Consider the following 25,078-nt stretch of genomic DNA (forward strand, 5'->3'; position numbering starts at 1 on the left):
CTGCAGAAGTAAAACTGGAGACGGAGAAGGAAGAAAACTTTAGTAGATATGATATATATTAGTAGTAAATATATGTGAGTCCATGATAAACTGTCCCGGTGTCTAAATTAATCAACACATCAGCAGTGACCTCAGTGGACACTGATTCACTCGCAGCCTTTAATGCTGCAAAGAAAAAAAGGAAAAACAACCATCACATTACCTGAAGCTTAAGGTATCTTGATTAGGAACACAATGAGTTTCCTGACATGTAAGACGAGGGAACACTGCAAATACTCACATTGGAAGAGCTGGAATCATTAGATCTTTACAGCTTGTGTTTGGAAAATGATTTAAACAATTCATCAATTGTCAAAAATATTTTTCTTAGGACTCTGACAAAGATGTGTTTCTTGGTCAACTGAGGATGTGCTTCAGTGAAATGATTTACAGACAAAAACCATCAAACACAACGACAGAGGGTGTGTGTTCACCTACTAACGTACTAATCATAGGAAGTCTGAGGTCAAGTTGAGCATGCAGTGTGTTTTTACTCCACAGTATGCAGATTATATGTATACGAGAAACTACCGGCTGTGTTCTACACTGGCAAGAATCCGCTCACAGCACACAGATGAGAGCAGCCACACGGCAATCTGCTGTCACCAGAACAATCAAGCCTCCTTTGAGTGAAAACAAACTATTATTACGTCATTTCAAATCATATGTTTTTAATGATATATGTTATTGAGGGGGCCGCAGGGGATTTTTGAGGCCACCAAAATTAGAGGCAAAGCCATAGATTTATATGATAACTAGATACCAGATAAAAAGATGGCGTCCAGTCAAACCAATGAGAATTGCTTGTTTAGTGCATAAGTCAAAAAAGTTTTCTGGCTTCCGTGTTTACTTCCTGGTCATGCAGCTCATTGAATATGCACGTTAGAGTTCCCCCTCTGGCCCCGCCCACAGGTTCCCGCTCGGCCCACAGACTTTTACATTGTGATGACGTCAGAGATTTTTAAATTGCTTTTCTCAGCTTATTGGAAATATTACAAATATAAAACCTGCATTGATCAAAATGTGTAATGGAAAGAGTCATAATCGACCTTGTTTGCATTTCTTGGTGTCCTGTCAGCAGATTTACAGACGTCTCTTTTATAACGGAGGTCTGTGGGGAAAATGCTTTTTGGGCCGCAGGGGAATTTTTCGCTGCAATATAGCGATCAGCCACCGGCCGGTTTGATGCAAGGCTGAGCGGCGCCCTCCGCGCAACACTGTATACGACCTAGCATGCTAACAGTAGCTACTTCTCATGTCATTTTCCCCTTTTTATTTACTTTTCCATTATATTTATTAATTTCCTAATTTTTAAAATGTATTTATTTATCTACAAATGTATTTCTTTTCTTTTTTTTGTTGTATTTTCCTGCTATTTATTTCCACACTCATTGCCGTATTATGCATTCTGCTTCATTATGCAATCATTTGCACAATGACAACATAATACAGAGTCTGATATACATGAACATGACACAGAATATAAACATGGAAAGATGTTTCTGATTATCATTATTATTATTATTATTATTATTAGAATTTTATTAAAGCAAAGCTCATTACACTATGGAGGACTGAAACTGCCAAATTCATAATAAATGACTCAGTTAATAAGTAAATATGCCATTAAATGCACCAAAATTATATTTTTATTTATTTATTTAACTTTTATTCATGTATTTGTTCAAGAGTTATCTTGCAAAAAGCAAAGGAAAAGAATACAGAAATAAATATATAAATAAATAAATCTAGAGAGGGATAAATGAATAAATCAAATAGGAAATTAAATGTATGTCTACATTTACTTGTAATATAATTTTTGGTGCATTTAATAGCTTCTTTTAATCGAGCAATTCATATATTTCAGTAGTGGCAGCTTCTGTCCTCCTTACTAAAAGTTTGACTGTTTTTTAATGAAAAAGCATTTTGCGCTGTTGAAAAGCAGGTCGTTAAAGAAAATATTATTATTAAAAATCAGGTATTATATCAGCACAAGTACTGACAATATTCAAAAGATACCAGCCAGAGTTAACATCACCACCTTTAAAATCATAACTCAAACACCAACATGTGGGTGTTTGAATAACCTGAGGAGTGTAATCTGTTACTCAGTGACTTAACGAGGTCATCACAGGACACACACACACACACACACACACACACACACACAGTGTTACTGTGAGATGGTCCAGTAGATAAAAACCCTTCACAACCACTTAAACATGAATAAAGTAATAAATCAGAGGACTGCAGTCACAGACGCCGAGCAGAGAGAAAGAGGAAACTGAGATCAGTGTAGTTTTATACAACCTGAGAGGAAGCGTCAGTCAGTCAGTCAGTCCTGCAGGGACGAAGAGGAAAAACACACTGAGAGGACGGGCGAGCGAGAGAGGTAGGAACAGAGGGAGGGAGAGAGAGAGGGAGAGAGGGAGAGAGAGACTAAGCTGCTGTTTTAAAATAACTCAGGAGCTTCACTCACAGCAGCTCAGTGTCTCTCAGGACAGTTTCAGCTCAGTGTCTCTCGGGTCAGTTTCATCTCAGTGTCTCTCAGTACAGTTTCAGCTCAGTGTCTCTCAGTACAGTTTCAGCTCAGTGTCTCTCAGTACAGTTTCATCTCAGTGTCTCAGGTCAGTTTCAGCTCAGTTTCATCTCAGTGTCTCTCAGTACAGTTTCAGCTCAGTGTCTCTCAGGTCAGTTTCAGCTCAGTGTCTCTCTGCTTCAGGCCGGACCGAGCGGCTGACCTGGGACCAGTCCATCAACAGGCCTGATTCAAGAGCAGCTCGTCCTTTTGTAATCGCTCACTTCAATGCAGCCTGTCTGGAGATGAATGGAGCCGCCGGCCCACTCCAACATCCCAGAATACTCTTCATTAACACTTCAAGGCTGTGGCGCTGCTGCATTATGGATCCGATTAAACAGAAATAAAATAACAGGAAGGGAGGCTGCAAGTTAATATATCTCATACATCCTGTGTGCTGAAGCTGTGCCGTGACTTCAGATTTACAGATTTAAACTTGTGTTGATAACGAGGCTAATTATTGAGGAATCAGATTCTGTTGGTTGCTTTTGTCGTTACTATGGAGTGAGCAGCACGGCAACCAGCAAACGTTTCCTTCAGTCACAGATTATCCTGTTTTTGTTCTTTTGATAAGGATGAATAAAGATCTTTGTGACACAAGCTTCTGAACTTTTTCCTAAAGGAGCCCTCTGTAGTTTTGAAGAAGAAATTCAAAGTCAGAATTTTAATATTTACAATATTAATGAGGTAATAATACAAACTGTCTCCATCAGTGAATAAACCAGCTGTTCTCAGAGGAAAATAAGGTCCCAGAACACTGTCTGAAGCTAGAAAGGTGGCAGGGTCCGCCACATATAAACAGAGTAAAACTCCTTTAAGGTCAGTTTGTTTATTCAGTTTATTCAGAGTTTGATTATTTAGTTTGTTGGGCAGAAAAAAAAAAATCAGCCAATGACGATCTTTCTCTGCTCATTAACATTTCTTCAGCAGAACTACAGACTGCTCCTTTAACATCTACACTAGCAGGATTAAAAATGCCACAAATCAGAATTGTAAATCATGAAATAGGATCTACTAAAAAATATTTTAACAGCAGCTTCAAACAGCCACTAAAATACAGTACGTCATATCAACACAAGTGAATGTGATTTGTCTCGATGAGCTCACGCAAACACACACAAGGGAACCGCTCACTCATAAAATACATTAAAGGAGTGTGAACAGATAAGATCAAATCACATGAGTAGAATAAATACATGAATACAATAAAACTGTGTGGAGAGGAACTACAGTAGCACCCACTGTGGGGACTAGCCGCCCCTGTGAGAGGGGTGGGACGAGTCCTTTAAAACCTCAAGGCCCTTTATTGTAATCTAGCATTGTAGATTTCTGGTGGAGGTGGAAGATCACACCCGGTGATTTGTGATGCAGTGTGCACCACCACGTTCAGCCGTCTCCGATCCTCTGCTGACAGACAGTTACTGTAAAGGTAAGGATGCTCTCTGCTGCTGCTGCTCCATAAAGCAACACCAAACCATGGCTGGAAACAGCACATTTTTTCATCCGTCTTAAAAAGAAAAGTCTCTGATGAGCTTTCTTCAAAATAATAATGGTGTTATCCCCCATCACTCCCAGAAATGTGTCTACTGTGTCTGTAGAAGGTTGCAGGCAGGAGGAGCACAGAAAGCTCTTTGTTTAGCTTTATGACAGCTGACTTTAAAACTTTAAAACTGAATATCTATGACAAAACAAGACATCTGAAGACGTCAGGGTTTTTATGGACCAAAAATATTGGACAGATTAATCACTAATGAGAATAATTATTTCTTGCGGCCCTTGAAGCTACAAACACAAACTGTAACCTACTCATTCATTCTGCCTGCATTAGCGTAAAAGCTGTCAGGATTTTATAAACTCTTCAGATGTTTTGTGTGTAAAATTATTAATTTTACAAAGTAACAAAGCTGTCAGGTAAATGTCGTGGAGCGAAAAGCACAATATTTCCCTCTGCAATGTGGCGCAGTTGAAGCAGAAATACTCAAAGTACAAGTTCCTCAAAATTGTACTCAATTACATTCATTTCCCACAATGCACAGTGTCTTCCATCAGCCTGCCTGTTACACAGCTATAGTGTCCCAGCCCAGACTGAGATGACCCTCATGTTGTCACCATGACATCATCAGTTTACAGTGCAGTCAGACAGCTCGTGGTGGCTCATTAACGCTCGTGTGTGAACATTAACTCACTGAACTAAACGTGTAAGTATCATAAACTTGTGTTTGACACAGATTATTTTCTGCCATAATCCAAAATCCAATTAAAAAACCCCTCAGAGGGAAGCAGGGCGATAATAACTTCAGGGTCAGACTACAGAAACACGTCATCCTGCAGCTCTCAGTGACCTGTGTGACGTGAGCAGACCTCGTGTGGACGCTGCGACTTCCTGGTTGGTGCCTTTAAACCAGGAGACAAATCACCTGGAAGAGGCTTAAAAGATCAGCAGCTCCTGACCCACTGAGGAGCCGCTCAGTCTTTATAAAACCAGCTTCACCTCTCAACTCTGAACTACACGCTGCCATTTACTCAGCTGCAGTGCTGCTCCACAATGTAATGGATTACATATTACCGTTTTGATTTGAAAGTAATACATTACTTAACAACAGTATGGTGAAGAGTAACATGTTACTGATTACTTTTGTGTTACTGTCACCAGACAGCAGCAGCAGGACCGGCCGTTATGAACCAGGAGAGGGAGACATTGTTCCACAGCAGCTGAGCAAAGCTCCAGTTTACTGCAGTTCATCACACATCCAGTGGGGGGCGACACTGTGGAGCCCAATGAGGCTCTGCTGCATTCATGCAGTCACATCCAGCGGTCACCACAAATTAATTCAGAAAATGTGACATAAATTGATCTTCAGTTTTTATTTGCTTCTGTATTTAATTCCTGTGTTCAACCTGCTCTTTATTTGTTTGTTTGACGGAGACATTTTTACTTTCTCATTTTATTCATTCATGTATCATATCATGTATGTTTAAGTTTATTTTTTACACATTTATTTCTGTTTTCTTTCCCCATTGCATTTTGCAAGATAATATGTAAATGGATACGTAAATAAATTAATTACTTTAAAAAAAATAATACATTTATCAATAAAACAAATGAGATAATTAGGGAAATTAATACAAAGGTATATAAAAACAGAAATATCAATTTATGTCACATGGATGCCTAAATTGCACATTTACTTATTTACTGAGTTATATTTATCAATTTTCAATTTTGGCAGTTTCAGTCCTCCATACAAATATATGGAGAGCTTATAAAATAAAACAAACATTTTAAAAGGATGAATCAGTGTTTCTCAACATTTTGGGATTGTGACAAAATAAAAACTAAAACCAGCTGAAAAGTTAACGTGTGTCATGTGTCAGAAACCAAAAGTAAACTTAAAGAACAATAAAGTAAGAAAAGCTCTGGGATGTCGTGGAGCGGAAGAAAATGCAAATACTCAAGTAAATCCAAAAGTACTCGAGTACATCCTGAGTTCAGTTCTATCTCTGATCTTCTCACTGATTGGCCGTGGTGGTGCTTGCATCATTAATGAGGGACGACATGTTGCACTTTGTTCTGTTGTCGCTGAAATTAGAGCTCAGTGACAGATGAAGGGATGAAGGACAAACTGGATTATTGATGAGGTTTATTTTCATGCATGGCTTAATAAAGTGTCATGTTGGAATTATAACCAACGTGTACAAATAAACAGGATGAGAAGAGGAGGATGAGGATGTGAGAGGATGGATGAGAGGATGAATGAGGATGGATGAGAGGATGAATGAGGATGGATGAGAGGATGGATGAGAGGATGTATGAGGATGAATGAGAGGATGAATGAGGATGGATGAGAGGATGAATGAGGATGGATGAGAGGATGGAGACAAAACGAACCAGTAAACCTGCCGGCTCGGTTCAGTTGACGGACTCCCGCCTGATCTGTTAAATACTTAATTCCTGCAGATCAGATTCCCCTTAAATAAAGACAGAATCCAGCTGCAGTTCTGCCTTCATCATTTCACTTTATAATCGCTCGCACAGTCCTGACTGATTAAGTTATTGATCAGTTACTAATTAATACAGACTGCTCTGTGTTTTAGTATAGATGGATTATCTGGTGTTTTCAAAGGAAGACCCTTTGACTTAAAGGAACAGTTCACCCAAACAGTCATCATCTGACTGATATAAAGTCAGGCTCAGCCATCATCTCCTCCTGATGATATAAAGTCAGGCTCAGCCATCATCTCCTCCTGATGATATAAAGTCAGGCTCAGCCATCATCTCCTCCTGATGATATAAAGTCAGGCTCAGCCATCATCTCCTCCTGATGATATAAAGTCAGGCTCAGCCATCATCTCCTCCTGATGATATAAAGTCAGGCTCAGCCATCATCTCCTCCTGATGATATAAAGTCAGGTGAAGTCTCGTAGTCCACAGAACATTTCTGGAGCTTCACAGTAAAACAGAGTTGCAGCGTTCTGCTGAACAGCTGAAGCAGCTGGAGATGATTTACAACAGACAGCTCACAGCTACCTGTCTCTCAAAGAGGCCACGCCCCCTGATGATGCATAGCATTAAGCCTTAATATAATTTAAAGCAGTGAGTTATATAAAAGATGTGATGAAGGGATCAGTTATTGACAGAAACCAGCTGTGAACATGTTGATTTCTGCTGGAAACACATTTTAACATGGACTCTTATGGGACTGACTCACTGGTGGAGCCTCTGGTGGCCGTTAGAGGAACTGCAGGTTGAGACTCGGCACCAACCAGCTGATGTAGGTCAGATAACTGCAGAGATCCTGAGCTCTGATGCTGCTCCGCTCTCACAGGGACGAAAACTGACTCTGGACCAGGCGAGAGTGAGAGATCAGCTTTCTGAGAGAGGGAGAGGACGAATACAGTAATGAAGTCAGTCAGCCAGCCAGCCAGCCAGCCAGCCAGCCAGCCAGTCAGCCAGCCAGCCAGCCAGCCAGCCAGCCAGTCAGCCAGCCAGCCAGCCAGAGGAGACACAGCTGGTTAATAAGTGTGATCAGGTCGACCTCCCTGCTGTCAGTCAGCTCATAATGACACTGACACCACTGATACAGGACTTCTTCTGTCCCGTTAGTGTCCCCCTGCTGCCCTCTGGTGGTCCCATCAGTTCACACCACAGACTCAGAACAGATATTGGGATTCATTCTCCTTATGATCATCTACTACCTCTTCTTCCCATCCTACCAGCCTACTCCTTCTGCTCCTCCTCTTTTTCCTTCTCTTCCTCTTCTTCTCTTATTCTTCCTCACTGTAGTCTCACTCCTCCTTCTGGTCCTACTCCTCTTCTTCCTTCCTTTATGATGGCTCTGATCTTCCTCCTCCTTATGACCCATCTACTCCTTCTGCTCCTCTTCTTTCTCATCTTCTAGCTCCTCCTCCTCTGCCTCTTCCTTCTCCTTCAGGCCCTCTTCTTCTTTGTCCAGTACTCCTTCTCCTCCTCCTCCTCTCACTCTTCTAGTTCCTCTTTGTAGTCTCACTCCTCTCTCTGGCCCTCCTGCTCCTCGTCTTCCTTCTTCTTCTCTCAGTTCTCCTCTTCCTCGAGGTGCTCCTCTTCTTCCTCCTCCTCCTTCTCCTCTGGCTCTCCTTATCAGCCTCTTATTCTTCCTCCTCTTCCTCCTCCTTGACCCATCAACTCCTTCTGCACCTCTTCTAGCTCCTTCTTCTCTTCTTCCCCCTCCTCCTCCTCCTCCTCTGCCTCTTCCTCTTCCTGGCCCTCTTCGTCTTTGTCGTGTACTCCTGATTCTCCTCTTCCTCTTTCTTCTTCTCTAGGCCTCCTCCTCCTCCTCCTCCTCCTCCTCCTCCTCCTCCTCCTCCTCGAGAGTGAGTGTCCCTCCTGGACCAGACTATTTATAGAAACAGGGCAAGCGAGTGACAAAGATAGCCCAGGAAATGGGTCTGTGTAATCCCTGGGTCCACACACACGCACGCACGCACACACGCGCACACACACACACACACACACACACACACACACACACACACACACTCTCAGGTTTCACCTCATCAATATGTCTGCTCAGCGGTCCACCTGGTCCAGGTTGTAATCGACCTGCTCTGACTTCATCTGAACGACACACTGAGACGTTTCTGTCTCCTCAAAGACCGGCTCATGCACTAACCCAGATCCTTATATAGCTGTAACACACACACACACACACACACACACACACACACACACACACACACACACACACACACACACACACACACACACACACACACACACACACACACACACACACTCAGTGTGACAACACAGACCAAAAATTTGTTAGTTGATGGCGCAAGATGACAAGTGGGTGAACACGAACATGAACGTCTGAACCACATTTATCACATGAACCACAGAGAGGTGTTGACATGTTGCAGTCTGAACAACATGGATGTCAGATAGAGACAGACAGACACAGACAGATAGACACAGACAGACACAGACAGACAGACACAGACAGACAGAGACAGAGACAGACAGACAGACAGACACAGACAGACAGACAGACAGACAGACACAGACAGACAGACAGACAGACACAGACAGACAGACAGACAGACACAGACAGACAGACAGACAGACACAGAGACAGACAGACAGAGACAGACAGACAGACAGACAGACAGACAGACAGACAGACAGACAGACGTTGCATCAGTGGAGATGGACCATTTCTGTTTCTTTCTGTTGATTTGTTGAAACGAGTGTTGTAATGATTCACTGCCGTGTTCTGTTCACCAGATAATCTCCACAGATGAACATAAATTAAATGTGTAGCAGTAAAAAGCTAATGCTAGGCTACAAACAGACGACATCACGGTCACATGACTGAAACGTCTCCACCACTGAGCGTCTTCCTGCACAATTACTCTCCAGGTTTCTATAAACTGATCAATGTACAAGTTGTAAAGTCAGAGTGAGAACAGTGTGTAACTAAAGTGGCCTGTAAAGACGGACTAGTGAGCAGATGAGTCTCCGTGTTCGCTGTGAGGACGCTTAATGATGTATTTTATGTGGGAGAATAAAACGTAGATATCTCCCGCCTGTGGTAACAACACACCTTATTTCACATTTAACTGAAAACACATTCAGCAGACTCACAGACTTTGAGACGAGGGGACAGGAAGTGCTAACATGCTACCATGCTAACTGATTTCTGGTTGAAGGACCACAGACTGCAGCTCTGTAAACAGCTGCCTGGTCAGTGGCCTACACTTCTAACTTTGACGCTGTCGTTCCTTCAGTCATTTAAAGAGGGAGATAAGTCCGGGCCGGTTCTGTGGACCATCCAGTGGACTCACCCTCCAGAGACTGTTTACGTCCCATTTGTGAACAAAGGTCAACAGTGTTTAGTTTTTAAGTTATGTAGTTAAAGGTCTTCATTGGCGACCGTCCAGACCTACCGTCCGTCAGTATTTGATGAGTTAGGAACGAGACTCAAAAATCAACTTTTCTTACAAAGAGGCCCTTTAACACATAAATGATCTTTTCCTAACCAAGTAGTTTTGTTACTTAAACCTGACCAAACAACAACTGTTTGTTAGGTTTAGACACTTTATTTTGAAAGTCCAACCAGATGTTGCATATTTATTGTTGCTAACCTGACCGCAGAGCCATTCAGGACCAAAACTGACACTACAGCGGTAGAGCTGGGGATTACAAAAGCAAAACTATCAAACCACCAGATCAGCGCCAGCCCAGTTCACATTTCTACAAACCACACATACATTCATGTTTGTACGTGCCACACAAACCACAACGCAAAAAGTCCTGTTATTGCCCAGATGTTAAATCTTAGATTTGAACATATGAGATTAATTGTCTTGTTTTAAAGTGATTTACTAGTCCAGGGACACGGCAGGTCAGTCACAGCTGGGGGTGCTGAGGGGTCGGTCTATATAATGACGTCAGTGTGAATGTTGCTTTACATTCCTTCTTGTTGTATTAATTTGAGAGACCAGGATAACTTACATCTGACAGTTATTAACAACCTGAAAACATTTTGCATTACAGCAGACGGCAAACCTGACCACCAACATACTAAAGGTCAAAGCAGCCACATCAGTCAACAACAGCAAGGAGGTGAAGAGGGAGACACAGTCACCAGACTCCCTTTACAAATGTAGTGATTTTCAGAGTTGTTGAGTTAAAACAAACTTTCTAACGTAGTGAAACTCTGTCTCTGACAGATTCTGAATCTTTGTCTCCTTCTTGTAAATTCAGCATTAAATGAAAACAGTAAGTTGTGTGTTTCCTTGTAAAAAGTGTCAGTTTGTGGCAGCATGGCTGCACCAGCCTGTCTGCTTCTGTGTCTAAAGTGCTAAAGTCTGACCTGCCAACATTTAGCAGCTGTTTGAACACACTGTTTACACTGATTTCACCATTTACACTCAATTTATGAAAGAAGAAACATTTTATTGATGCTAAACATGTCACATTTTACAGATACACTAAACAGTAACCAGTATAGGCGACTTCTTTGTCCCCAGACTCCCTTAACAAATGTGTCAGTTTAGTGAGTTGTTGAGTTGGAGACACTTTATAAACTGTGTGAAACTCTGTCTCTGACTGATTCTGACTTATTTGTTCCTTCTTGTAAATTCAGCAAATGTTCTACATGAACTTCTTTCTGTCTTTGAGTAGAAACATGGAGTCTGTTTGTCTCGGTGATGGACGGGTTTGTTTCATACAGAGCAGGAAGTGACATCAGACCACACATCACTGGAGATGCATTTCGAGACGCTGTAATGCCAGGTGTGAACTGAGCTACTTTCAAGGTCTTTGTTAGTTTCTATTTCATGGAAAGCTCTTAAATCGACCATGAATCTGTCTTTTATGCCTCAGTTAGTCAGAATGAGAGTAATTTATTGGTAAAACAAGCTACATCATAAAGTGAAGCCACAGAACATTTTTTCCACTAAAATTGGTGATTTGGTTTTTTGTTCTTTGGAAACAAAAACTAAGAATGTGAGGAAAAAATTGGATTGAGAATGTGTTGCTTGTATTCAGTGTTTTTTCCACTTATTACTGCTCTAGCAAGTCTGGACTCAAGAAATTTGATCTTTAAAGTACAAAGTACGATTTTCTTGCTGCATGGACTGATAACTTCACGAGTATTAAGTCATTTGTGCAAGCAGCAACAAAACCAGATATTTTTGATGCAGTAAACGTGAGCGGAGCCGCACATTCAGGTGATAATTGTCTGCTAGCATCGTCGCTGCCAGAGGGAGAAGGAGCCTCAGAGACTGAACTCTGGGCAGAAAACATTCAGTGATGTCATCTGATCATCTGTCAAAAGGTGCAAGACCTGCTGTGACATCACTGACAGGGGCGTGGTCTGTCAGACTGGAGGAGCCTCAATGAAACTGAATAAGAGCCGGAGTCCATTTCACACAACACCATTTGATCCTGACTGTGTGTGTGTGTGTGTGTGTGTGTGTGTGTGCGTGCGTGCGTGTTGAGAGAGAAGATCAGAATGAGAAGGACTGAGAAACATGTAAATAAGTGCGAGCTGCAGTTTCTTCAGGCCGGAGGAAGAGCTGTCGTCTCTTACTTAAAGGAACAGTTCACCCAGCATTGCAGCATTCTGCCGAACAGCTGAAGCAGCTGGAGACTTAAAAAACGGAAAAACGGTGCGGTGTTTAGCTCACTTGGTAGAGCACCCGCCCCATGTGTTGAGGCTACAGTCCTCACTGCAGGCGGCCCCGGTTCGAATCCCGCATCGAGCGGCCCTATCCTGCGTGTCATTCCCCCCCTCTCTGCCTCCCATTTCCTGTCACTCTCTCAACTGTCCTATCCATTAAAAAAAGCATAAAAAGCCCCACCAAAAAAAAAAACGGAAAAACAACCAAAAAAACATCAAATGTCTCTAAACAGCTCGTCTGCTGTGATCACAGTCTGCAGAAGCCTGGAGATCACAAACTGACCTGAGGAGCTGATCTTCACACCGTTTATAAGCTGAAATCTTCACGTAGCCGCTGAGATAAAAAGTGTTAGCGTGCACCCCGTCTGAAGTGGGTGCACGAGCTCGACCGCACGTCGTGGGTGTAAATAACGTCTTTTTAAATCAGTTTGGGATCTCTGGAGACTTGGATTACACCGGACGAGCTGCATGGAGTCATTTGATGTTTGCCATGTATGTTTTGTGGAGTTCAAAAACTAATGACTGAATTCTTGTTTTTAGGTGAACTGTTTCTTTAAAAACAAGTCCGTCTTGACACTTGGTCACACATGGGACTCCAACCTCAGTCTCCTGAGGGGAAGTCTGTGTATGAACCATCCGACTGCATCCAAACTAAGTTTCTTCTTGCTCTTTAAACTGCTGCACTCGAGCGTGAATACAGAGTCAAACTTTAAAGCGTGAGGCCGCTGACCAGGCTGCTGCGTTGGGAGGGACGACGAGCCTTTACGTGTTAATGTGTGTGAAATGCATAAATGATTATCATCTCTATCTGTGGAAGATAAAGTAAAATCTATCTCCTGTTATTTAAGACAGACGTCATTTAAACTTCTTCTGTGTGACTCATCCAAAGCACCAACATCAGACACACTGAAGCAAATCAAAAACAGATAAATCTCACAGAAATGTTCTTTAGTTCTTGTTTGTTTGGGACCTTTCTGATGTGTATTTATGACACTTTAGTTGTTTGGGGTTTTTTTGGTTTTCATTGTAAGTTATTATTTTCTATGATCTTTTTCATATTTCAGATTTCACTTACTTCTCATATTTGGCTTGTTAAAGGTCCACTTTGTAAGAAAGTTGATCTTGCATCTTGAAAGTTGCATCTGACGAGCTGGGAATGAGACTCAAAAATCAACTTTCTTACAAAGTGGACCTTTAAGACATCTTGTTTGAATCCTACTGGATTTTAAATAGTTGCTTGTTCTTATAGTTACTGTTGTGTGGAGAACAAGAGTAGAAACTAATGATGAGAAGAAAAGGAAGAAAAGCAAGCACCTGAGATTTGTTGACTCAAACCTACAGAAATGTAAAAATGTACTTTTTCTGAATGAGGTTTTGTTTATCAGATCCAGCTGGAAGTTACACCAGAGGAGAGAAAGCTGAGTGTGATCCTCAGTCTGTAGTCGCAGTGTTACGCCGACTGCTCTGCCTGCATGTGGATCATCTACACAGCGTCGCAGAGACATGACTGAGCATGTACGACAGCAGGCTGGTTCTCTGAAGCAGAGCTGACTTTTACATGTTTGGTCTCATTTGAGGCGACAGCGAGGCTGAAGGAGCCGACGTCACAGACTGCAGATTCACCAAGAGAAGAGTTTAGACCAAACTCAGTTTGTTCACCTCCTGTTTGATGTTTTTAGTGTCTACAAAAGAAAAGAAGATGCTGCAGCCACGCTAGCAAACATCTGAAACCTCCTGACACCTCCCACGCTACAATTAGCTACAGGCTCCAACTGTTTGTCAGCAAGCTTTATTTTGAAAGTCTTACTGGACGTTGCATATGACATGTTATTGCTACTTTGACTGTGCAAAACTGACTCTACAGGTGAAGGCAGAGCGTCACAGCTTGAAGGCCACTGCCCGGCTGCTGTATTTGACGTGTTGGGAGTGAAACGTGTTGGATGAACCAGCTGCTGCAGCTGTTAGCTTCACGCTGTCATACAAACATCAGCTGCTCCATCCACCAGGGTGGAGGCGTGAACACACTCAGATATCTGCTGCAGTGGACGGCAGCTTTGGTTCTGCAGGTACTGAACTGTCATCAGGCTGCGTCAGATGATTTCTAAATGTTAAAATCACAACAGCAGCATCACTGCAGAGATGTGATGGCGGGCGGATCCTCAGAGCAGCAGTGACTGACAGACTGCAGCCTGAGGACCGACTCACAGACAGCCGCCCTGCCTGTCGGCTCTAATCAGGTTAGAGAGGGAAGCATCGGGCAGCAGCTCCACTCATCATCCCAACTGTGACTCTGACAGGCCGACAATTAGTCATCCGTCCAATCAGTCGGATCATCTTACAGCAGGCCGCGTCACTGCAGGAACACACTCTGCACTGTGGTTCACAGGCTGGTCTCAGGTCAGTTCACAGGCTGGTCTCAGGTCAGTTCACAGGCTGGTCTCAGGTCAGTTCACAGACTGGTCTCAGGTCAGTTCACAGACTGGTCTCAGGTCTGTGTTTCACAGGCTGGTCTCAGGTCAGTTCACAGGCTGGTCTCAGGTCAGTGTTTCACAGACTGGTCTCAGGTCAGTGTTTCACAGACTGGTCTCAGGTCAGTGTTTCACAGACTGGTCTCAGGTCAGTGTTTCACAGACTGGTCTCAGGTCAGTTCACAGACTGGTCTCAGGTCAGTGTTTCACAGACTGGTCTCAGGTCAGTGTTTCACAGACTGGTCTCAGGTCAGTGTTTCACAGACTGGTCTCAGGTCAGTGTTTCACAGACTGGTCTCAGGTCAGTGTTTCACAGACTGGTCTCAGGTCAGTTCACAGACTGGTCTCAGGTCAGTTCACAGGCTGGTCTCAGGTCAGTTCACAGACTGGTCTCAGGTCAGTTCACAGACTGGTCTCAGGTCAGTTCACAGGCTGGTCTCAGGTCAGTTCACAGGCTGGTCTCAGGTCAGGCTGGTCTCAGGTCAGTTCACAGGCTGGTCTCAGGTCAGTTCACAGGCTGGTCTCAGGTCTGTGTTTCACAGGCTGGTCTCAGGTCAGTTCACAGGCTGGTCTCAGGTCAGTGTTTCACAGACTGGTCTCAGGTCTGTGTTTCACAGACTAGTCTCAGGTCAGTTCACAGACTGGTCTCAGGTCTGTGTTTCACAGACTAGTCTCAGGTCAGTTCACAGGCTGGTCTCAGGTCAGTTCACAGGCTGGTCTCAGGTCAGTTCACAGACTGGTCTCAGGTCTGTGTTTCACAGACTGGTCTCAGGTCTGTGTTTCACAGACTGGTCTCAGGTCAGTGTTTCACAGACTGGTCTCAGGTCAGTGTTTCACAGACTGGTCTCAGGTCAGTTCACAGACTGGTCTCAGGTCTGTGTTTCACAGACTGGTCTCAGGTCTGTGTTTCACAGACTGGTCTCAGGTCTGTGTTTCACAGACTGGTCTCAGGTCAGTTCACAGGCTGGTCTCAGGTCAGTTCACAGACTGGTCTCAGGTCAGTGTTTCACAGACTGGTCTCAGGTCAGTTCCCAGGCTGGTCTCAGGTCTGTGTTTCACAGACTGGTCTCAGGTCTGTGTTTCACAGACTGGTCTCAGGTCTGTGTTTCACAGACTGGTCTCAGGTCTGCGTTTCACAGACTGGTCTCAGGTCTGCGTTTCACAGACTGGTCTCAGGTCAGTGTTTCACAGACTGGTCTCAGGTCAGTGTTTCACAGACTGGTCTCAGGTCTGTGTTTCACAGACTGGTCTCAGGTCTGTGTTTCACAGACTGGTCTCAGGTCTGTGTTTCACAGACTGGTCTCAGGTCAGTGTTTCACAGACTGGTCTCAGGTCAGTGTTTCACAGACTGGTCTCAGGTCAGTGTTTCACAGACTGGTCTCAGGTCAGTGTTTCACAGACTGGTCTCAGGTCAGTGTTTCACAGACTGGTCTCAGGTCAGTTCACAGGCTGGTCTCAGGTCAGTTCACAGGCTGGTCTCAGGTCAGTTCACAGACTGGTCTCAGGTCAGTTCACAGGCTGGTCTCAGGTCAGTTCACAGACTGGTCTCAGGTCAGTTCACAGGCTGGTCTCAGGTCAGTTCACAGACTGGTCTCAGGTCAGTTCACAGGCTGGTCTCAGGTCAGTTCACAGGCTGGTCTCAGGTCAGTTCACAGGCTGGTCTCAGGTCAGTTCACAGGCTGGTCTCAGGTCAGTTCACAGGCTGGTCTCAGGTCAGTTCACAGGCTGGTCTCAGGTCAGTTCACAGGCTGGTCTCAGGTCAGTTCACAGGCTGGTCTCAGGTCAGTTCACAGGCTGGTCTCAGGTCAGTTCACAGACTGGTCTCAGGTCAGTTCACAGACTGGTCTCAGGTCAGTTCACAGACTGGTCTCAGGTCAGTTCACAGACTGGTCTCAGGTCAGTTCACAGACTGGTCTCAGGTCAGTTCACAGACTGGTCTCAGGTCAGTTCACAGACTGGTCTCAGGTCAGTTCACAGGCTGGTCTCAGGTCCGTGTTTCACAGACTGGTCTCAGGTCCGTGTTTCACAGACTGGTCTCAGGTCTGTGTTTCACAGACTGGTCTCAGGTCAGTTCACAGACTGGTCTCAGGTCAGTGTTTCACAGACTGGTCTCAGGTCAGTGTTTCACAGACTGGTCTCAGGTCAGTGTTTCACAGACTGGTCTCAGGTCAGTTCACAGACTGGTCTCAGGTCTGTGTTTCACAGACTGGTCTCAGGTCTGTGTTTCACAGACTGGTCTCAGGTCTGTGTTTCACAGACTGGTCTCAGGTCTGTGTTTCACAGACTGGTCTCAGGTCTGTGTTTCACAGACTGGTCTCAGGTCTGTGTTTCACAGACTGGTCTCAGGTCAGTGTTTCACAGACTGGTCTCAGGTCAGTGTTTCACAGACTGGTCTCAGGTCAGTGTTTCACAGACTGGTCTCAGGTCAGTGTTTCACAGGGAGCCGGACGCTGCTGCGGTGTCACATTATTATATATATTATATTATATTATTATATTCCTGCCGGTCTGTACACCACGAGCCCAGGAGGCATTTAAAATGTGGCGGTAACGCTTCTTTTTAAGAGTTAATGTCATCTCCTGTGTTCGGTGCCTTTAACAGGCGGGTTGATGCTTTTATTCGGCTGCATGACAAACGATGGGCAGACTGTAAAGTCACCCAGATGAAGCATTTGGCCCAAAGCACACATTTAAAGATACTGAAAAGTTACACACGCTACAGGAACTGATTTATTAACCGCGGACTGTTTATTAAACTCGAGGATCTTCAGTGTTGCATCACAAACCTCTTAAATTCTTTCTGATCGTTTCTACCAAGAAATGGCAGAAACGAATTCAGAAAATGTGACAGAAATCTATATTTCTGCTTTAATTTGCGTCTGTATTGATTTCCCATTTCATTTATTCATTTTTAAGTTTCTTTATTTCCGTATCTGTATTCTTTTCCTGTTGCATTTAGTAAGATAATTCATAAATACATATGGAAATGTGTTAATTAATTAACATAATTAATTAAGAAAGTTTAATAAAATGATTAAAAAAGGATTTAATACAAAGATAAATAAAATACAAAATACATTATGTGACATTTTATGAGTTATTTAATGCCCACGTTTATTTTTATTTTTAATGTTTTTATTGAATTTAACACAAAACAGAATCAAAAATTAATAAAGAAAAAGTAATAAAGTAAATAAATGAAGCTGATAATATTTGTGTACTTAAACTACTGACACAAAGCTGAGAATACTTCATACATGAAGCTGACAGTACTGCAGTACTTGTACTACATGAAGCTGACAGTACTGCAGTACTTTTACTACATGAAGCTGAGGATACTTCAGAGTACACAGCAGCTTCTCCTTTGCAGCCCTTGACTGTGTGCAGAGGAGGAGGAGCAGCTGAGTCTTTGGAGATGTGCAGATTGAATCTTCTCCTCTGGAGTGAAATATTCCCATCAGGCTCTAAAAATGACCGCTTTTAATTAATTGCTCTGCCAATCCATTAATAGCAGCTATAATTAGAGGACCATGGGAGATCACTGGGAGATTAAACTAACCACCTGACTGAACCTGAATCTGCACTTGTTACCTTTTTATTCACAGCGGAGCATATTTAGGATGTGACACACCAGCCCAGTCACAGCCGTCCATACTGTGGGTACATGAGAGGATCTAAATACTGAATACTGAAGTAAAAGTACTAATACAGCAATGTAGAAATACTCCGTTAAAAGGAAAAGTCCGGTATTTTCCATCTTATTAAGGTAAAAATACAGAAATATTATAACCAACATTGACAGAACATATCACAGCCAAGTCACCTGAATGAAACGTTTCTGTGAACCAGCCAAACGTTCTCATCTGTACGTTAACGTACCACACGGCGTCTCTACACGTCTCATATCATGTCACACTACGTGTAACTGAGCTGACGCCTACGTCAGGAGGTGGAGGGATGGTGGCGGACAGCTGCTTAGCCAGAGACCACTGTTCAAGACGATGTTTCAACATTTGTGCGGATGACATTTGACATTTTCCAGCCGTGTTTGTGGCGACAGAAGCAGGTATTTTAAGACAAAGCATGATGTTTTTCTAACCCTGACCAAGTGGTTTTTGTGCCTCAACCTGACCTGAGCACAAACACAGTGATGACAAGATAAAATCTGAAATTCAACATAAAGAAACGTATGCCTAGTTTGCAGATACGTACACTGCCAACATTTATTCTGCTGATTGACTGAAAGTGAAAAAGCACGACAGAATGTCCCCGTCACTGTTATTACACTGCATGATATATTATACTATAAAACAACATATCATACTATCTTATGACACAATGTAGTATAATATAACATATTATAATATAATATTGTATTATATTACCAGAATGTAGTGTTTTGTTGGTGAGCTTATTATTAAATGCTTCATAAAGTCAAATGTTCAGTCTGTAAATGAGCATCTTGTTAGAAACAGTGCGTCTGCTGCTTGGACGCGTCTCTATGCTGCAGCATCGACGAGACAATGACGTCAAATAAATGAATAAACTGAAGTAAAGTACAGTTCTTGTCATGTAGCGGAGTAAAACTATGAAGTAGCATGAAATGGATAGACTCAAAGTACAAGTAACTTAGAGTGTACTTAAGTAAAGCACTGGGGTAAATGTACTCGTTACTTTCCATCAGTGTGAAGCTCATTAACAGACAGTGAGCAGCACTGACTCACACACACAGTGATGTTACTCAGACATCAAACAGGAAGTGAGTCTGCAGCTCAGCTTGACCTCCTGCTGGAAACATGAGCTCACTGGTGCTCTGCAAACTGTGTGTACAGTGTGTGTGCAGATGGGAAGTATCCAGGAATAAACCCCCATTACACATGTTCAGATCAAACGAGCAGGTCGGGCAACATAAAAATACTTTGACTTGTTTCCATGTTTTTAAAGGGCCAGTTCACGTCTGTTTGTCCCTGTTCCTAACATTCTGTGTACAGATGTTCTCAAAGTGTATCTGAAGGTAATATGAAGCTGCAACAGTCAAATAAAGTCAGTGCAGGAGGCCATGGTTGTTATGGTGACAGCACGCCACCTGACGTCCTCTGTGGAGGAAGAAGAAGAAGAAGAAGAAGAAGAAGAAGAAGAAGAAGAAGAAGAAGAAGAAGAAGACAGTCTGATCTCCAGGTGCTTCACTGAGATGTAATGTTCGGCCTCTGTTAACCTGCCAGTGTCAGCAGAAGATGTTTGTGAACACCGTCTGTTTGAACCACTGAGCCAGTCACCACAACATCACCAGACTCCCTTAACAAATGTAGTGATTTTAAGAGTTGTTGAGTTAAAACAAACTGTATAACGTAGTGAAACTCTGTCTCTGACAGATTCTGAATCATTGTCTCCTTCTTGTAAATTCAGCATTAAATGAAAACAGTAAGTTGTTTGTTTCCTTGTAAAAAGTGTCAGTTTGTGGCAGCATGGCTGCACCAGCCTGTCTGCTTCTGTGTCTAAAGTCTTACCTTCAAAAGCCAATAAAAAATCTCATCCTCCAGCAGCCACATATGCCTCTCATTTGGATGAACAATAGAAAGGTGTATTTAAATTTGAAATACTGTGACATTGGTGACACTAATCATCCTCCATATAACATAACACTGCAACAAATCAAGTCCCCTCATTCACATATTCAGGATATATTTAAAGTACACAACCGAGACTTCTGCATCAACATCTGACATCAGCTGTTCTGCTGTTATCTTCATCTGCTGTTGGATGAATTATTATCTGACTGAATCAGCAGCAGAGCTTTGAATCAGATCAGTGACATGTAATGTTGCAGCAGGAAGCCCGATGGCCAGTAATAAAAACAGATGTGACAGAGAAGTGACTCTCTACACAACAAACCAGCACGGCTTCATGTTCGAGCAGCTCGATGTCGTGACAAACATATTATAGATTTTCCATCAGTCTACCAAACGATCCAACGACTAACTGTTTCATTTCTTTCTGTCATTTTCTTCAAGCTAAATTTGACGTTTCTGGATTCTTAAATCTGCTCACCGAGCAAAAACTTCTCAAAAAGCTTCTCAGCGTCGTCACAGACGCTGAGAAGACGTCCAGTGGACAGCCGGCATGCTTTTGAGACGTCTTTTCAACGGTCACTGTTGACGTCCAAGGTTCAAAATGAGAGTTTTTACAGTCTAATTTGAAACATCTCTTTAACTTCAGTTACAGACGTCTGAAGGACTTCTTCTTCTACCTTCAAGATTTTATGACGGCCAAATTTTACACCATGCAGCAAAAACTAACTAAACTGTCAGAACTAAACTGAATCTCCTTTGGTTCAACAAAACACATTCAAAAGGTCCAAAACACCCTGCAGACATCACGTTGGTGTGGCAGATCATTTCTGAACATCAGTCTACATCAAGTCTTCTTCAGTTTTTTGCTGATTCTGATCTCACAGTTTATATTCAGTTGAGTGTCGCGGTCCAGCTGTGTGTTTCAGAGTCCTGCTGACAGCTTCTGTACAGGCTCCATCACATCACCGCTTTAAACCACAGAGACAGCTACAACATGAAGGGCCTCAAGTAATTAACTACCAACCAACTAATTATGTTTTTGTTATCAGTTTCTGGATGGAGGCTTCAGTCTGTGAAACATTAGAAACGGTGAAAACTGCCCATCACAACCTGTTTAAACCGGACTTCATCAGAGGTCTGACGAACACTGAAAACTGCAAAGTCTCAAGATTCAACTCAGTGAATCAAAGACAGAGAAACATTTGACAGCTGGAACAATCATTACACCTGGAGAACCTGCCAAGAGGCTGTGTGGAGGTGATCACAGCTGCGTCAGAGGGTTACACCACACAAAGAGCAGAAAGATGGAGGGAGTTTGGTAGAAGAGCTGCAACTGCAGGTTTATTTTACAAATCGACGCCTTCAGATGTGGTTCTGTCTGAGCATTTTGGGTTCTGGACTGTTTGTCGGTTTACAATCGTTTCAGCTCAAATTTGATTCTTCTTTTGGCTCCGATAAGCCTCTCCCTGCGGCTGGAGGCACAAACATGATTTCAATTCAAATGCATATAAAACACAACGTCATCAAAATGTCCAACCAACAGTCAACATCACAAAGATTCATTATGTGTCAGTAAAACAGAGACGTCTGTCCCACATGGGATACCACGACACAATCACTTCTGAAAACAGGAAACTGTGTGCAGCTCCTGCATCCAACAGGAAAACTGACCTCATACAGAGAAACAACATGAAAGCTTGAAAACATTTTCTCTTAATGGCCAGGCATCGCCCGTGTTTCATATTATCACCTTCTTCAAGAAGAAAGTCGGTGAATGACCTCTTTCTCAAGTTATGATTCAAAAAAACTAAATGGATTTTATTTTCTACTTGACTTGATCCACACGACAGAGCTGATCCTGCTCTTCAGTGACTTCACGTCCTGTTTCCAAGCGTAAAGTTAACAGACCACATCTCACAGATCTTTCAGTTAAAAATGTGCCGCCTCACGCATCACTTCCTGTGCAACAACCTGTGAAGTGCTGCTTTAAAGCTGTTAGAAAGTTAAAAACACATCCTGTGTATGTGACAACGGGCTGAGCTCTCACTGTGAGGAGGAGGAGGTGTGGAGATGAGCTGCAGCGTGCTGAGGACACTCACCTCCTGCAGAAGATCCTCAGGCCGGTGAAGGTCCTGCTGGTGTGGGGGCAGCGGGGGGCCGGGGCCACGGAGGGCAGCTCGGTGTTGGAGGCTGAGGAGGTGGAGGTGGAGGTGGAGGAGGAGGAGGAGGAGGCTGCAGAGGTGGAGGTGAAGGGCCCCTCTCCTCCATCCTGCAGCTGAGCAGGCTGCTCCTCCTCAGGCTGCTGATCCATGGCTCTGCCTCTCTGCTGCTGCTCTCACAAACGCAGCTGGTCTGAGGTCAGCGCAGAGCTCACACGGTCGGAGCAGCAGCCTGCCATTCTGACAGCAGACACAGGAAGTGCAGCTTCAGGTCTTCCGTGTGTCTCTGCTCAGCTTCAGTTCACACCAGGAAGCACTCAAAACAAAGTCAAGTCTTGTGTGTCACAGCCCAGGGTAGGAAGGAGAAGCAGGCTGGAGGTGGAGGTGGAGGTGGAGGTGGTGGTGGAGGTGGGGAGGAGGGGGTTTCTTTCTCTAAACTGACTTCCTTACTTCCTTCCTTCTCCTAACACTCCCAGCCTGAGGAAGCCTCACTCCTCCTCATGCTGTCTGAACACAGCTCCTCTGTCTCCCCACAGCACACGCTCACCAGCAAATCCAGGAAGTTTGACCCTCTGACAGAAAACACAAAGAGAAGTGAGCAGAAGGAGCTGCACTCCTCCTCCTCTTCCTCCTCCTCTTCCTCCTCCTCTCTGTCGACCTGTTGCTTCTTGTTGTTGGTCTTTCTCTGCCGGAGTCGTGAGTCTCTGCTGCTCTCTTCACTCTGTCCTCTTTACTTTTATCTCAGCTCTGTGGCTCTCCCTCTCTTTTTCCTATGTCCCGCCCACTCCCAGCTCTCCCTGCTCTGATTGGCCGAGGGGGCGAGGTGAGTGCTTTGCCACCTGCTGGAGCTTCTGAGTCTGTGCAGCTGCAAAGAAAAAAGGGAGGAAATGAACTAATTTTCTCCTCTCTGGAGCTGTAGGACAGTTCAGAGGAACAAGAAGCCAACAAGGCGTCAGTCTTCTCGTCTTCAGCTGCCAGAAGACGAATGTGTCGAGCTTTGTGACGCTGAAAAGAACAAACTGAACATTTTGTGAACATGACAGTGTTTCTCACTGTGGGAACTGCAGCCTGCCTCTCACTTGGATCACATTCCTGAAGCACTACTCTGCAATGTGCTCGGTGCTCCCCTCCCACATAGGTTTTACATAAAGATGGTGAACCAGCCCACACCAAGAGAGAGAGAGAGTGTTTGTACTGCAGTAAAGCAGAGGTCGCACGGCCGCATCGAGGCCCACGCAGGGCCCTTCACCACGTGCACGTGGCGGCTTCCTCCCCTGGGTTCCCGCTCTGAGGTGGAACTGAAGGATGAGCCGGGTTATTTTTGACAGCCAATTAAAACGGAGGTGCAGCGGCCAAGAGGACGGAGCTCAGATTGAGTCCTTTCTCTAAAAACGATCCACACGGACGTGTTTTAAGACAAATAACCTGCTTTAAATAATCGTTTGTTTCTGGGACGCTTTACGCAAAAAACTTTCAGTTTGCCTTTAAAGTAAATGTAAATGTCGATGAAACGGCCGGAAAATTTAAAAGAATCTGTGAATATCGTTTCATTTACTCAAAATCGGCGTGATGGAAGGACGAGTCCAACGAATGAACAGACAGAAGACGTCCACACGCACACGCACGCACACGCACAGAAATACACAGTTTACATATCAATAAAAATACATCAGTTTAATGATGAGGCACAAAAACAACGTGGTGAGTTCTGGGTAAAATAACAGTGATGTTGAGGTTAAGATGAGCTTTGTTCTAACAATAATAATTGTTATTTTTATATTTAATTTTGTTGTTTCGATAGTTTGTTATCACGGCTCCAGGACACCACACACACCGATGTGTCCGCTCGCAGTTCGAGAAAAGAAACGACGTGGTCAGATTCAGTTTCGGGTTTAAATCCTGATTTGTTGCTTCCGTACGTGACTGAGGTCGTTCAGGTTCGGTAACGACATGACGACACTTCACATCGTCAGGGAGATAACATAACTCCCCTTTGACCTCTGATGTCACACTGGGCGCCAACAATGATGATGATGCTGATAATGTTGCTAATGTTAACGTGCTAACACGCTAAGCTTCTACACATCGGCACGTTTGCGTTTTCATTTTGAGCGAATTAGCATGCTGATGTTAGCATTTAGCTCAACGCCTCACAGAGCTGCTAACATGACTGTGGACTCCTGTTTGAATTATGGCATAACATTGTCTTCACTGTGTTTGGGCCGGGGCAGGAATCAGATCTGAACAATATGAAAAATGTAAAGTCCGTATCTCCACCTCCAGACGACCACGTTTGTGTTTCGGTGGGACCTGAGCGGCTCTGCTCCCGCAGCTCACCTGCAGCCTGGACTACAGTACTTGTGATATCAGAGCTGGTGTTATCTAACACTGCGGAGGCCAAACTCTCAGCTCGGGCCTGAAGTGATGTTACTGATGCGTCGGCTCAGCCTGAAATGCTTTTAACCTTTAATTCTCCGACTGGGTTCCTCTCCAGCTCCACATCTTACACATCAGTTCGACACCGCACTTAAACACACTTTAAAGGCTCCGGAGATCTTTTGTTTTCTAACTTTTATCATTATTTTTAGGAAAGAAACTAT

At 43.7% G+C, this 25,078-nt stretch overlaps 1 protein-coding gene across 1 annotated transcript in view; it reads right to left on the reverse strand.

The window, feature by feature from the left end:
* dgkzb (diacylglycerol kinase, zeta b) overlaps positions 1-23,179 on the reverse strand; it is a 58,220-nt gene extending 35,041 nt beyond the window's left edge. Inside the window, exon 1 of the mRNA XM_073471675.1 lies at positions 22,419-23,179. Within this exon, the coding sequence (XP_073327776.1) occupies positions 22,419-22,630 (212 nt within the window). The 5' untranslated portion in view covers positions 22,631-23,179. The remainder of the gene's footprint in view (positions 1-22,418) is intronic.
* Between the last annotated feature and the right edge of the window lie 1,899 nt (positions 23,180-25,078).

Source organism: Pagrus major, chromosome 8 (assembly GCF_040436345.1).
Source record: "Pagrus major chromosome 8, Pma_NU_1.0".
In the NCBI taxonomy this organism is placed as follows: domain Eukaryota; kingdom Metazoa; phylum Chordata; class Actinopteri; order Spariformes; family Sparidae; genus Pagrus; species Pagrus major.